This window comes from Prosopis cineraria, unplaced genomic scaffold, assembly GCF_029017545.1.
Source record: "Prosopis cineraria cultivar Desert tree isolate PC_DT_omini unplaced genomic scaffold, ASM2901754v1 PC143, whole genome shotgun sequence".
In the NCBI taxonomy this organism is placed as follows: domain Eukaryota; kingdom Viridiplantae; phylum Streptophyta; class Magnoliopsida; order Fabales; family Fabaceae; genus Prosopis; species Prosopis cineraria.
In genome coordinates, this window is record NW_026555470.1 from 54,930 (window position 1) to 68,433 (window position 13,504).

At 33.8% G+C, this 13,504-nt stretch overlaps 1 protein-coding gene and 1 long non-coding RNA gene across 6 annotated transcripts; both read left to right on the forward strand.

The window, feature by feature from the left end:
- Positions 1–943: 943 nt before the first annotated feature.
- Positions 944–6,504, forward strand: LOC129295564 (chaperonin 60 subunit beta 4, chloroplastic-like). 5 transcript variants are annotated; one of them, XM_054934088.1, is made up of 14 exons: positions 944–1,211; positions 1,297–1,422; positions 2,144–2,281; positions 2,572–2,667; positions 2,859–3,101; positions 3,178–3,412; positions 3,795–3,964; positions 4,118–4,195; positions 4,298–4,375; positions 4,447–4,551; positions 5,021–5,140; positions 5,238–5,330; positions 5,680–5,803; positions 5,928–6,504. In XM_054934088.1, the coding sequence occupies exons 1-14, from the start codon at positions 1,062–1,064 to the stop codon at positions 5,948–5,950; spliced, it is 1,779 nt and encodes a 592-aa protein (XP_054790063.1). In that variant the 5' UTR covers positions 944–1,061; the 3' UTR covers positions 5,951–6,504. The 5 variants fall into 5 exon arrangements, with proteins under 5 accessions (XP_054790063.1, XP_054790065.1, XP_054790064.1 ...); XM_054934090.1 differs by having other exon boundaries at positions 5,021–5,113; XM_054934089.1 differs by having other exon boundaries at positions 4,304–4,375.
- A 1,517-nt stretch (positions 6,505–8,021) lies between these two features.
- LOC129295566 (uncharacterized) lies at positions 8,022–10,504 on the forward strand. The gene is made up of 3 exons (XR_008589587.1): positions 8,022–8,209; positions 8,787–9,328; positions 9,653–10,504. It is a non-coding gene; the product is annotated as an uncharacterized LOC129295566 (long non-coding RNA).
- The last annotated feature ends 3,000 nt before the right edge of the window (positions 10,505–13,504 follow it).

Genomic DNA, 13,504 nt, shown 5'->3' on the forward strand with positions numbered 1-13,504 from the left:
CATTAAATTGGTATCAAAAGCTAATTTTATTATTACCGGTCCAAGGTAACAATATTGTGTCATCTAAAATTATTACTTCATTTTTTTAATAAAAGAAAATAACACAATTAATTGGTTAAAAATAAAATGAAATAACATAATGTTATAAACAAAATAATTTTGTTTCTATTGCAACATGGTCCTATAATGAAATCACCCTTGAGTTCATTTGGATCCAGAAGAAAAGGACCAAGTTTAGTCCCTTGAGAAGACTCGATTTGATCAGGTTACTATTACCATAAACCTTAAGCTAAACTAATTCATTTTTTAATTTGATCAAATTGAACAATTTATATAACTAATCCAATTAATTTTTTTAATGTTCAATACATTAACATTTTTGTTTATGCCCTAATAATTCCGCCTACATGCAATGAAATCTTTTTTATACATCGCATGAGGAGAATACTAGTGGGATATAATACATGATATGTTGAATAATAACCATTTTTAGAATTGAATTAAATGATAAATTTGCCCTTAAATTCTAAATCTAGTAGCGTCTGAAATTTTAAGCTCTTAACATTTTAAAACGACGCGTATTGATGGTTCTTCTGCCACTTGTCTAAACCATTTTCAGACTAGGATCTCAAATGAATTTAATGAAGCATAGCCACCAAGTTTCCTTGAACTATTGCGCTTTGAATTTGATTATCGATTACAAGCTTAATGACCCTGGTATCCGTAGACCTAATTCCCACATCCCTCCTCCTCGAAATAAGGTTTAATTTTTACGAGCCAGGATGATCAATGAGTCAATCATCTCATAACTATTAATCATCAGGATACGTATTTTTCTTATCCCATAGACACGTGTATAAATGGCGCCAAAATAGTTGAGATATTTCGTCTTATTTTGTTCTGGTAAATATGGATGTTCTGAGACTCAGATATTTTTCTCCTTTAGACAGACACTCTTACCCTCCGAAGTTGTCCAAAATCCTTGCATTTGATTCTCTCTGTTTAAACTGTTCTACAGCCTACAGGGCATGTAATTGGTTTCTTCAGAACAATTCCAAGCCATGGCATGTTCTCCACCCCCTATTTCTGTATTCTCCTTCGCAAATCCATCGTTTCCCAGAGCCCAAGCTTCACGCTCTGTTTTTAACCCAAGAGCAATGGCCAAAGAGCTTTACTTCAACCATGATGGCTCAACAACGAAGAAGCTTCTGGTTGCGGTTCTGCATTCTAGTTGTTTTAAACCCTTCAATTTGTTTTGGCTTCACAAGATTACAGTGAGTTCATTTGTGGGTGCAGGCTGGGGTGGACATGGTGGCAGAGCTTCTCGGAGTCACATTAGGTCCCAAGGGCAGAAATGTTGTGCTTCCGAACAAGTATGGACCACCCAAGATAGTTAATGATGGAGAAACTGTTCTCAAAGCGGTAGGTTTTGGCGAAGTGGATTTTGCCACTTCTTTGGATTTCAGTTCTCAACATTCGAGTGCTTCAATGTAGTGTTGCTTGGAATTACAACTTTGACTTGGAAAAATTTTAGGCCAAATTTATGGAATCTCTTGTGGTATGTGCCTTTACTTATATGGAAAATTTTATCTATGACATTTATTGATGTTATAATTTACATATTAATTATTTTTTAATGTATTGTGCAAAATTTTGTCATGTAAATGGGGGTTAATACTACAAGTACCGTAGAGATATCCCCAAACTTTTATACAACCCAAAAAGAACCGGTACTCTGCCTAGTGAAAATTGATAAATTGTATTAGTACTCTTCCTACTGGTGTTAACATGCGTGAAATAGGTCGTGGTACTTGTGCTTATATGCATTGGTTTGCTCCCTCTTATATTGCACGGAGAGTTTTATTCATTTCGATTCATCAATGTTCAGTTTATGTGTTTTCTATGGAAAGATTGAAACTCTGGCCTTTGTGGTTGGCTTTTAAGACTGTTGTGTGATTCTTTGGTGATGTTTGTCTTTGTCAGTTTCTAGACAATTTCTACTTGGAATATATAATTATTCTTAAAATAAATTATGTGTGTATTCTTCCAACTGGAAAATAGTTATTCTATAATCAGGTTCAAGAAAATCACTCTTTCTTTTGTGAACACATTGTCTTCCCAACCCTGATATAATTTTTTTCAGATTGAATTAGAAGATCCACTGGAGAATGTTGGAGTTAAATTGGTAAGACAAGCTGGTGCGAAAACAAATGACCTTGCTGGTGATGGCTCTACTACATCAGTTGTTCTTGCTCATGGCCTTATCACTGAGGGGATAAAGGTACAACTAATCAAGTACAGACTGCAAGATTCATCCTAACTACAACTAGTTTTTTTTATTTTTTTTTATTTTATGAAATAGCATCTAATACATATTCATCTCCATCAACTCACGTAAAATCATTAAATGCTGTTATTTTGTAGGTTTCAGTAAATTTGGCACATATTCCATGACTCTAAGATATATATATATATATATATATATATATAATATTTGCTTTTGATCCCTGAACTTGTTACCATGTTAATGACTCTGCAGTAGTAATTGCTCTTATCATTTTTCTTTTATAGGTTATAGCAGCGGGGATGAATCCTGTTCAAGTTGCTCGTGGGATTGAGAAAACAGCGGCTGCTCTTGTTTCTGAACTTGCTTTGATTTCCAGAGATGTGAGCTAGTCTATTTTATGCATTTTAGTTTTTTTTTTTTTTTTAGTCATTTCCTGGATGACTGGGCAAGTTCAGAAGTGGCAAGTACCTTTCTCCAGATGCTTATTAAATTACAGGATTTTGTTCCTTCCAAATATTACCTGTAGTTTTAAACTTTGGGAATTCATTTATCAACTTTGTTGTATTTGTAGGTTGAAGATCATGAACTTACAGATGTTGCAGCAGTTAGTGCTGGTAATGATTATGCGGTGGGAAAATTAATCTCTGATGCTCTTCAACGAGTAGGCAGGAGAGGAGTAGTGACAATTGAAAATGGAAAGAGCACTGAGAATAGCCTACAGGTTGTTGAAGGGATGCAGTTTGATCGTGGATTTATGTCTCCATATTTTGTCACTGACCGAAGAAAGATGATTGTGGAGTTCCACAACTGCAAGGTAGGACAACAAGTGTTTAAAAGCCTGGCATGAATTCTATGGAATAATTAGATGGTGCAAAATTCTTTGGTTGCAGTTACTATTGGTTGACAAAAAAGTCACAAACCCAAAGGAGTTGTTTAAAATATTGGACAATGCTGTGAAAGAGAAGTATCCAATCGTGATAGTTGCAGAAGGCATTGAGCAGGAAGCGCTAGCTCCAGTAATTAGAAATAAACTCAAGGGTGTGCTGAAGGCAGCTGCTATTAAGGCTCCTGCCTTTGGTGAGCGCAAGAGCCACTACTTAGATGACATTGCCACCTTGACTGGAGGTAGAGGCTTAAGTGTCTAAATTTTATCCCTATTGACAGAGGCAACACTAGAGAAGCAATCAACAACTGGAAAAAATACAAAAGATAAAATGCTAATGCAGTAATTTTCACTTGTTTCATCATAATATATTATGAGCCACTGCAAGGCACAGGATTTGACACCTACAGGTATGGGATTCTGATGTGAGGCTCACATGAACCATTGGGTTGCTTTTAGAGTATGGTTTTCTAAGGGTTCATATCATAATAAAACGCATAGTGGAAACCATCACCGTTTTCTTTCTATGGTCTGCCTTTTGTTCTTTATAAGAACTTATATAGTCTTAAAGTCGTCATCAGATCTTTACTCTTGTACATTATGAACTCTTTGTTTATTTTGCAGGCACTGTAATTAGAGATGAGATGGGTTTGACCCTAGAAAAGGCTAGCAGGGATGTTCTAGGATCTGCGACTAAAGTTGTCATAACGAATAATTCAACGTTGATAGTTACTGATGGGGGTACTGGGCCTGCTGTTGAGAAGAGGGTTTCTCAAATTAGGAAGCTTGTTGAGGTGCATCTAGCTTCATCACTACAGAAATATTCCAGTTGAAATTCATCACCTCATACAGAAACACATTCACCCTTGACAAGTGCAAAGTTTTTATAGGAATGATGTATTTGCCTATCCTGTTGATCGTTGGAAAAATTGCTTCATATAATGCAGAACACTGAAGAAAGTTTCCAAAAGAAGATATTGAATGAAAGGATAGCAAGATTATCTGGGGGCATTGCCATTCTTCAGGTAATATGAATTTTTTAAATTCTGCCTGGTGATAATTGGGAATTTAAAAATTATGTTTTTTATGTAAGCTAGAGACTAACACTATACTTTCTGAAACTTGAGTTACAGGTAGGAGCACAAACACAAGTAGAGTTGAAGGATAAGCAATTAAGAATTGAAGATGCTCTAAATGCAACCAAGGTATTCCTTTTCTTTGCTCTGTCAAGGTGATACGTTCTCAAGTATGGAGGTTCTAACTTGTTTCATTGCAGGCAGCGATTGACGAAGGTGTCGTAGTTGGTGGTGGCTGTAGCCTTTTAAGGCTGTCCAAGAAGGTGGACAGTATCAAAGAACTCCTAGACAATGAAGAACAGAAAGTAACTTTCCTTTCTCATTTTCACTTTCCCCCCCATTGAAGTTTGGATATTCCATACTTTTATTATAGGACTATTATTAGGCTATTATTGGACTTTTGTAAATGGCAATTGAATGACATGTCTTTAACAGATTAAATTGTAAATTCTTAAAAATAAGTTGTGAGCAAAAAGAAATTCCATAAGGAAGAAGTATTGAAGCCTCATATGAGATAGAGCTATGTTAAAAAGAGGTATGTATGTGGCAGGACTAAAAATCTTAGCGCTTTGAGATTTTGAAGTGAAATGTGAATCAAACATATTTAAATGTATTATTCTCTATTATAAGATTAATGCTGTCCTGGGCCCAACAATGCTCTAAATTCCTAAATATTATTTGCTAATTATCGAAAAAGCTATTGTAAAGAAAAAGTACTATGCTATAGGAGATTACTCAAGATACCGCAATTATTTTTGAAGCCATTATCTGCAGATTGGAGCTGAGATCTTCAGAAGAGCTTTGAGCTATCCTGCGAGATTAATAGCAAAAAATGCTGGTGTAAATGGCAATGTTGTCATTGATAAGGTCCTGAATGTATTGAGATTGTTTTCTGTAAGAGATTAATTAGTACATTAGCTTTTAAGGTCTTCTGTTTGGTTTGTAGTTTGTAACCCACGGCAATGGATCTTGAATGCCTCAAATCTTGCAGATTTTATCAAACGATGACGTGAATTTTGGCTACAATGCTGCTGAAGACTCTTACGAAGATTTAATGCAGGCTGGGATAATGGACCCAACAAAGGTATGACTTGTTAGCATTTGAATATGTTTTGCAGAAGAAGATAAATGGATAACGTGCAAACTATTTTACAGAAATGAATTGTCATGGGGATGTAAATTATGTCAAAATTTAATAGTTCAAGCTCAGATTTGGGCTTTTCAACGTTGTATCTAGCATAAGAAAGAGTAGCCAGTCATGTCTATCTATGATAATCAATTTTTCCACTCAGTGATAGGAGTAGAAGCCAAAAGGAATATTTACAAACAAATTTGTCAATTCTGGTTTTGACATGCCTTGCCAAATGCAGGTGACGAGTAACTCCATTATAATGCTATTGTTAGATTATTCAAGGTTTTGAACACTTTTGCAGGTAGTTAGATGTTGTCTGGAGCATTCAGCATCTGTGGCCAAGGCTTTTCTGACGTCTAATGCCGTCGTGATCGATCGCAAGGAATTAGGTCCTATCCGGCGAAGAAAGCCCTTAACAACCTCAGGTTTGTCAATCTTAAGAATCTAACTTCTTAAAGCAGAAGCTAACAGAATATTGTTACCCTAACTACCAACTACATTCACAGCTAATCCCGCGTAACAATTGACCTTTGGAGTTTGATTTTTCAGGGTTAGGACCAATTGGCTACTGAGAAGGTTTTAGAGTTCAGTTTGGCTCTTAAAATCTGATTTATTTGTCATCCAAGCATACAAGGAGTTCATTTTAGGAAGCTCTAGATGCACAATGCTTGGGCACGAGACCAGTTTTTGCACAATGATGGAAAATGTGAACCCCAGGATAGCCCATGAAGTAGTTCTCAGTAAATTGGTTCCTCCATTGACCATGTCTTAGTGGCGATCGCATTGTTCTTTGTACTAAAGGGCCTGCTAAATGGTGGATAGAGCTAAGTTCTTAATGCAATAAGATATTAAGTCTACATAGAGCAATCAATGTCATCAATACATGTATAAAATTTAGAGGAAGTTGCATTATTCGTAAGCCATGATTTTAAGAACAGTATGGCTCACTTTGAGCTCTATATTATGCACGAGTCATCTACTTTAGAATATTTTCTGTTTTTGTGTGAAACAAGAACAGAAGGGGGCTTATGTGTCCTGTCATAAGTTTAATTTTCATTCTCCTACGATGATCAACTGAGGTAGCTGTTCTTCCAAATTTGATTCAATGCTGTTTTGATTCCTGAAACTATTCCTGGCATTTATCCAGACATCCAAATTAAAATGGGTTCAGAAGTTAAATCAATTTTCATAAAGCGTAGCATTTTGTAAAATGATTTATTGTCTCTCTTTAATCTAAAAATGGATCGATCCATGTAATAAGTAAAAACAGCTGCAAGAGAGTGCATTGACCCAGAAAATTGTAAAGAAAAAAAGAGAGAGAGAGAGAGAGAGAGAGAGAGAGAGAGAGTGTGTGTGTGTGTGTGTGTGTGGAGTAATGTTGGCATTGGTAGAATTAAACTACATCAGCTGGTTCAACTAATCATATCGGGAGACGGCCGTACGCACGGTTCACAACAAATATTACAGGACATATTTAGGCATGTGCTACCTCCATTTAAAAATATAAGTATTTTTTAAGAAGTTAGATATTTTTAATCTTTTGAGGTGTAATTATTGCTTTCTTTTCAAAAGTGTCCCTATTGATAATGACATTATATTTATTATAAGTTGTTTAACAGAAATAAATATAAAAAGATAAAGTTAGTTAAAAAAAAGATAACTACTTTATTGAGTGTGAAATTCAGTTAAAAATACCTTATATTTTTGAATGGAGGAAGTATGTGACAATATATGAATAAATGTAACCTAATTTATCTTTTTCATATGCAGTATTTAAAATATTACTCAGTATTTAATTGAGACTGATGTGATCACCATTTAGTGAACCACTGGTCTGGTTTTTACAATATTGGAATAGAGTGCCATATCACGTAACTATAATTAAATCATGTAAAAGAAATTTGATTTTATTTAAAGAAAATTGATTATTTGAATTTAATAAATAAAAACTAAATTAATAGAGTTATTTTTTATTGGAAAAATTAATGATTTAGTCTTTATATTTTTTACTTGATTGTACTTTTATCCCAAAACTTTAATTTCTTATAACTCTATTTCTAAATTTTAACTTAATACAATTCAATTTTTATAGTTTTAATCATTTAAAATATTTAATACTTAAATTTTTATTTTTTAGAATGTAAAAATCAACATTTTAAATAGATAAATCTGTAAAGATTAAATTGTAATAATTAGTTTAAAGGCTAATTTTTAACCGAATGAAAATTTCAGAGGTTGAGCTGCCGAGACTAATTTTTTTTCTTTAGATCTTGCGTGTAAATCTAACTAATAATATTCAAATACAACCTGATAATTCTATCTTTTAAAAGAAAAAAAATGAAGCGATAGGTGTATGGTAAATTATGAGAACGTTCGTGGGGCAGAAATATAATTAACCTTCAAGGGGTTGCCATATCCAAGTCATCACGATGCATTAAAATCCTCGAAATCGTCTTTGGATATTGATACTTTATTTGGCTGGAAAGAAAATGTAAAAATAAAATAAAATATTAAAAAAAGGAGAGAAAATAATTTTTTTTTTCTGTTTGAATAAAAAAATGTGAAAAAAAATAAGATTTTTTTTTTAAGTGAAGAAATTTTGGGTGTAAAATTTTTTTCCCAACATCTGTCCTTCCTCTTTCTCTCATTTGTTTCGCGCTCAGACTCCCATCTATTTTCATTTCCGCGCGTCCCAGCTCAGGAGGCTCCCATCCTTGATCGACCCAGCCAAAGCATCGTTCAGTGGCTTCTTCTTCTCCGGCGTGCTCTCTCTGCAACTCCTGGACTCATCAAGGATAGTTCTTCTCTTCTTCAACATCGTCTTCATTCTGGTTTGATACTGTATCTGCAGTGTATTTCTTGCCATCATTTTTATTCTTGTTTCTTTAACATTCAGCGCACCTATTCTGCCCATGTTTGTGAAATTTTAATTTGATGAACAAGGGGCCAAAAAGCAAGATAGGAATTCTGCAGATTATCAGTTTGAGATCCACTTCGTGATTTTTTCCGTTCCATTTTAGATCATTTAGCAAAATTTACAAGAGGGAGATGCTTATTCTTTTTACTTCTCAAGTTAGTCCTTTTGTCTTCTTAGCATAATATAGAAGTAATGAATAGTTTTGCTGGACTAATTTCATGATATTAGATTATGCGTTGTTCTGTTCTTCGTACCAGACCAGTGTGAAGTTTTTCCATGGACCTTTTTTTTTTGGCCTAATGTGAAGATATTATACTTATATAAATCTGGCAAGAGTGCCTCTTATTCATCCTTTATTTAATTAGAATGGAATGAGAGATTGATTACTAGACATCTCTTGTTCATGATTTATTTATATAAATTTGGCAAGAATACTTCTTGTTCGTGGCCACAAACACCTCTTGTTCTGATGCTTCTCCTCCCGATCATAGCTTGTTAGATCGTCTTCGTCGGCCATTCCAACTGCAAGCGAGTAATTTGAGCTGAATAAGAAGGTAAGGAGACAACGACGATGACGATTGTGATGGGCTTGAGTGTGATGGGAATATTAGATTTGGTGGTCGCTGGGATTTCCTTCGTGATTTTTTTGGCAGTTTTTGCCATCATTGCTTCCATTTTGTGCTGCACTGCGTTCTTCTTCCATGCCAAGAACCTCTCTTAAACCCTTGACTAGAGGTACAAACTATACACTCTCTTTCGTCCCTGCTTGATCCATGTTCGGGCAAGTTTTACCTGAAATTGTTAGTTTTCAATCATCGACTTTCATGTGCGATTTATTTTGTGAGCCAATTGAAATCTAGCTATGATGCGGACGAAACAGAATTCAGGGACACATACTGTCAATAAAGCCATGTCCAAATTCAAAATTATAAGGAAAAATGCCAGACGACCTTTCAGTCTTTGGAATTGGGTTGCTGCTAAATAGCACCTGAATTTTCAAAATTAGTTCTCCAAATGTTTTACATCGTAGAAAGTAAGTGATTCTTGTCTATTTTCTTTTTCACAATATTATGTTATTTCCAAACTTTCCCCATAAATGACATTTTACTATTGCAAGCAAATGAGAGAATGTGACGTAAATTGTGATGTACAATGTGACAAATAGACAGGATCTTGTGCTTCCTTGAGTGTGAAATATGAAGGACCTTATTTCCAGTTCAAAAGAAACACTAGGACGATAAGTGTTAAAATAAAAATTAAAATATCAGTAAATAAAAATGAAGTGAAGAGTGCAAGGTGAAATACCAATGATTAACTGTTGAATGAAACTCTGCTTGTTCAAACATGATTTTGCAAGATAAGGGAAAAGGGCATTTTGGAACTTTAGATCACGATCATCATCCTATAAGCCTTCTTCCTAGCACCAGTGTTGACTGAACCATCTTGTGGTGAGTCCTCTTCCACCATTACAATGATACCCTGCTAATGACTATGGAAGTATATATTGCTGGCTACATGAGATTTTTGACATTTTGAACTTTTCAGCAGTGGTTTCAAGTGGCTAGGAATCATCTTTTCTACTACTTGCACATAACTTTTTTGAAAATTTGGATGGAAGTAAAGTTTGCTTCCTAGAGTACGTAAAAATAAAATGGCAGTCAAGGATCTCAGCATGATCAGAATCATGCAAACAACAGCAACAACAACAACAAACACTTCTAGTATGAAGTGTCTTCTTGTGCTTGAATCACAAACTGTTTCAGTCAGAAGTGAATATGCTCCTTATTAATGGGAGAGAAAGCACTGGGCAGGGAAACAAATGCATCTTTGTAAGCGAAGCCTCTTTTTTCTTAAATCTTAAATTCAAAGGCTTCAAGTTTAAACTTCAAACAAAACCTTCCGTTTGTCAATGAAGCATTGTTTGTCTCTCAGCATTCCCATCCTTTAGAACCGGCAAAAATATATCTATCAAGTTGAGGAGACTGTTATAGAGTTGCTAACAGAGCATATTAGTTTCCCTCACTCGGGTTCACTCATGGATTTATTGACATTCATCTTTGATCTTTCAAATTTTCACAATTTAAATGGATTGATAGCCTCTTGAGACAGATTGATAATTTGATTCTTGTGTTGTATGTTTGTACTTACAGTTTACTACCTTCGTTGTTTGACTTTAATTTATACACAATCTCTACCTTAAACGTATTGAGATTTAAGATTCTGTTATTACACATTCTCGTTCATTGTAGCATAAGAAAACCAGTTTTTGGTGGGATGAACTTTGAGGATTTTTATTAGCTTGTTCAAACGGTGCAAAATGGATTTCTCTTATTTTAGAGATCAGGAAGCATGCTTCTTTTGATAAAATGAACTTACAATGAAGATTATCATTATTCCACCAGTTTATGATCTTATTGGATATTTTTCTTGATTTAAAAGTCCAACAAATGCATACCAAAAAAAAAAAAATCAACAAATAAATGCTATAGAAGATTTTGGGAAAACTTGAGCATGATTTGTTATTTTGATTTAGTTTTAATGCTTGTTTGAATGAAGGGAGGAAACAAAAGGAAAAAAAAAAATAGCAAGAGAGAATATAGGAGAAAGGGGAAAAGGTATAGAAACTGTTTTATCTCTTCATGACTGAATAAATAGGAGAAAATATATAGGTAAAAAAGGCAATTACTTCAAAAATAAAAGTAGGGAGAGTAACCTCCCCTTTTCTCTTTCCTTCATTTCCCCTCCTTTTCTCTTCATATCACTGTTGAATTAAAATTTCAACGACTCTGATTTAATATTTTATTAAACTGTTATTATAATTGTACATTAAAAATATTTAAATAAATTTAAATTTTTAAAATTTGATCCCTGATGAAAAGAGGAGGAGGAAAAAGGAAGGGAAAGGAAAATGAGAGTTCCTCCCCCAACAAAAGTAAACCCGTGTGGAAAAAACATGGGCCTCAAGTTTTTCTGCTATTTTGAAAAAAGCGTTGTCCCCCTTAGATTCTCTCCACTTTTGGCAAAAAATATTACGGAGAAAATATATGTGCTTTTATTTTTTTTCTCCACTTTGTGTTCTTTCTTTTCTTTTCTTACAATCTTGGGGGGGGGGTGTTCGGAATTCCTTCCAATCTCCTCCTCTAATTTTCTTTTCATGGACTTATCTCTCCATCCAAACATAAGGGATGAATTTGGGGAAATGAAAACTATCAGCTTAGAAAATTAAAGTAGTAATTTTTGGGGAAATGAAAAACAAAGACCACAACAGAAAGATAATGACAATTTAGCACTTCAAATTATAGAAATAATACAATTAAGGACCTTTATCTTTAATTAAAATTTCGATAATTTGATATTTTAAATTCCCATAATCTTCCTTATATATGGTTCTTATTTATTATGATCCTTAATTTCTGTTTCTCGAGGTCGAGGTGCAAGTCCAGTTTTCTGGGGAAAAAATAATAATTGAAATTTGCCCTTGCGTGAGAGAGAGAGAGGGAGAGGGAGGGAGAGTGCATAAAAATATTTGGATAAAATGAATGTCAACTTTATTTTAAGGCCAAACAAACAAAAAAAGTCAATGTCGTTATCAAAATAAAAATTAATATCAACTTGGTGCAACTGTCGTTATCGTTGTACCTGCCTCCAAATTAATTATTTCGGGTCCACTTCAGGTTTTTACGGCTATAGTTGCGTTATTTACTAAGATTTATTAGGTATGACAATAGTAAATATTCTGATCTGATGCGGGTTGCGTTGTCTGGAAATTTTGGGCTTGAAGTAACATCATCGTTCAATTCTATTAAATAGAATTTAACTAATAAATTCTCATATTATTTCTCATGTTTTTAGTTGTAAAATTATTTATTAAAGTTTTATAATTAAGAAATTTCAATATAATTTTCATCTTCAATAAACATAAAATCTTTTTAAGATTGATACAATATTTTTTTTAAAGGTTAAGGTGTATTTTACATTTTTGTTTAAGTAATTTTGCCCTTAAAATTATTAAAATGAAGTATTTTTATCTTTTCCATTAATTTTAACGTTGGCCTTAAATATTTCATTGTTAGAAAATTTGACGGAAAGGACAAAAATATTCTGTTTTTAATAACTTTAAAGGCAAAAATGTTTCAATAAAAATATTAGAATGTTGGGCGCTTCTTAAAAAATACTTCAAGTGCAAAAATGCACCTTGACCTTATTTATTTATTTTATCATCAGCTGTAGCTTTAAATTTTTAAGGTCTAAATAAAAACAAAAGAAAAATTTTTTCAAAAATACCTCACCAGTAATTTATTTACTAGTAAGAACTTGGGTCCCGTCCTAAAACTAGGTCCTTCCTCTGGCATTAAATCGTTTGTGCATAATGACCATTTTGCTTCACGCGAAGAAGCTCTTGCCATGCACGATTGACTACTTATCCTGGAAGACAATGGAGCCCGCGTCATCATTGGTGGTGGTTGCCGACAAAGTTGAGGAGTATTCAAGCAAATGTCACGACACATTAAATGCAACATTAGATGACCATCTTAGGGCGTTGCGTGGGAAGCTAGTGACTTTGGTAAATTTGCCCCATGTGTTCAAATAATTCCATTGATGTTTGAATTTGTTAGTGACATTTGTTCTTTCTTTGTAATATTCTATCGAAATAAAAATGATGAAGGGAAAAGAATCAGAGAAAGTGAAGTCTAGGGTAGTAACTAGTTTGCACAAGTTTAAGTAAAAATTTTAGGCAAACAAAAAGATAAAGGGATGTTTAAGGGAATATAGAGATAAATAATGAGTAAGGAAAGCCTAGAAGAATTTGTCTGAGGAAGAAGGGAATGAGTATGGTAGGATTGTAAAAAAAAAAAAAAAAGAGAGAAGGTATCTCCTCAATCAAAGAAGTAGAATTGTTAACAAGATGCTCTCCAAAATAATTGTGGAAGTGGTAGTTTTTGTGAGGGAATAACCAACAGTTGAGGAGTAGGGTAGATAGAATTAGATTTGCTAATATTCTAGACGTTAGGTGCACTAAATTACACCATGCTCTGTGTGTTAAAATTATTAGAACAATTTACTTAGCAACTTTATCAATATTCATTAGAAATGTGAGATTAGCGATGATGAGATGTTAGTTGAAATGTAATGGAATTGCCTTGTGAGGGGAAAATGTTGGAGAAAGTGGCAAGTAGTACAAGACTTATATTTAGGTTACATTTGGCTA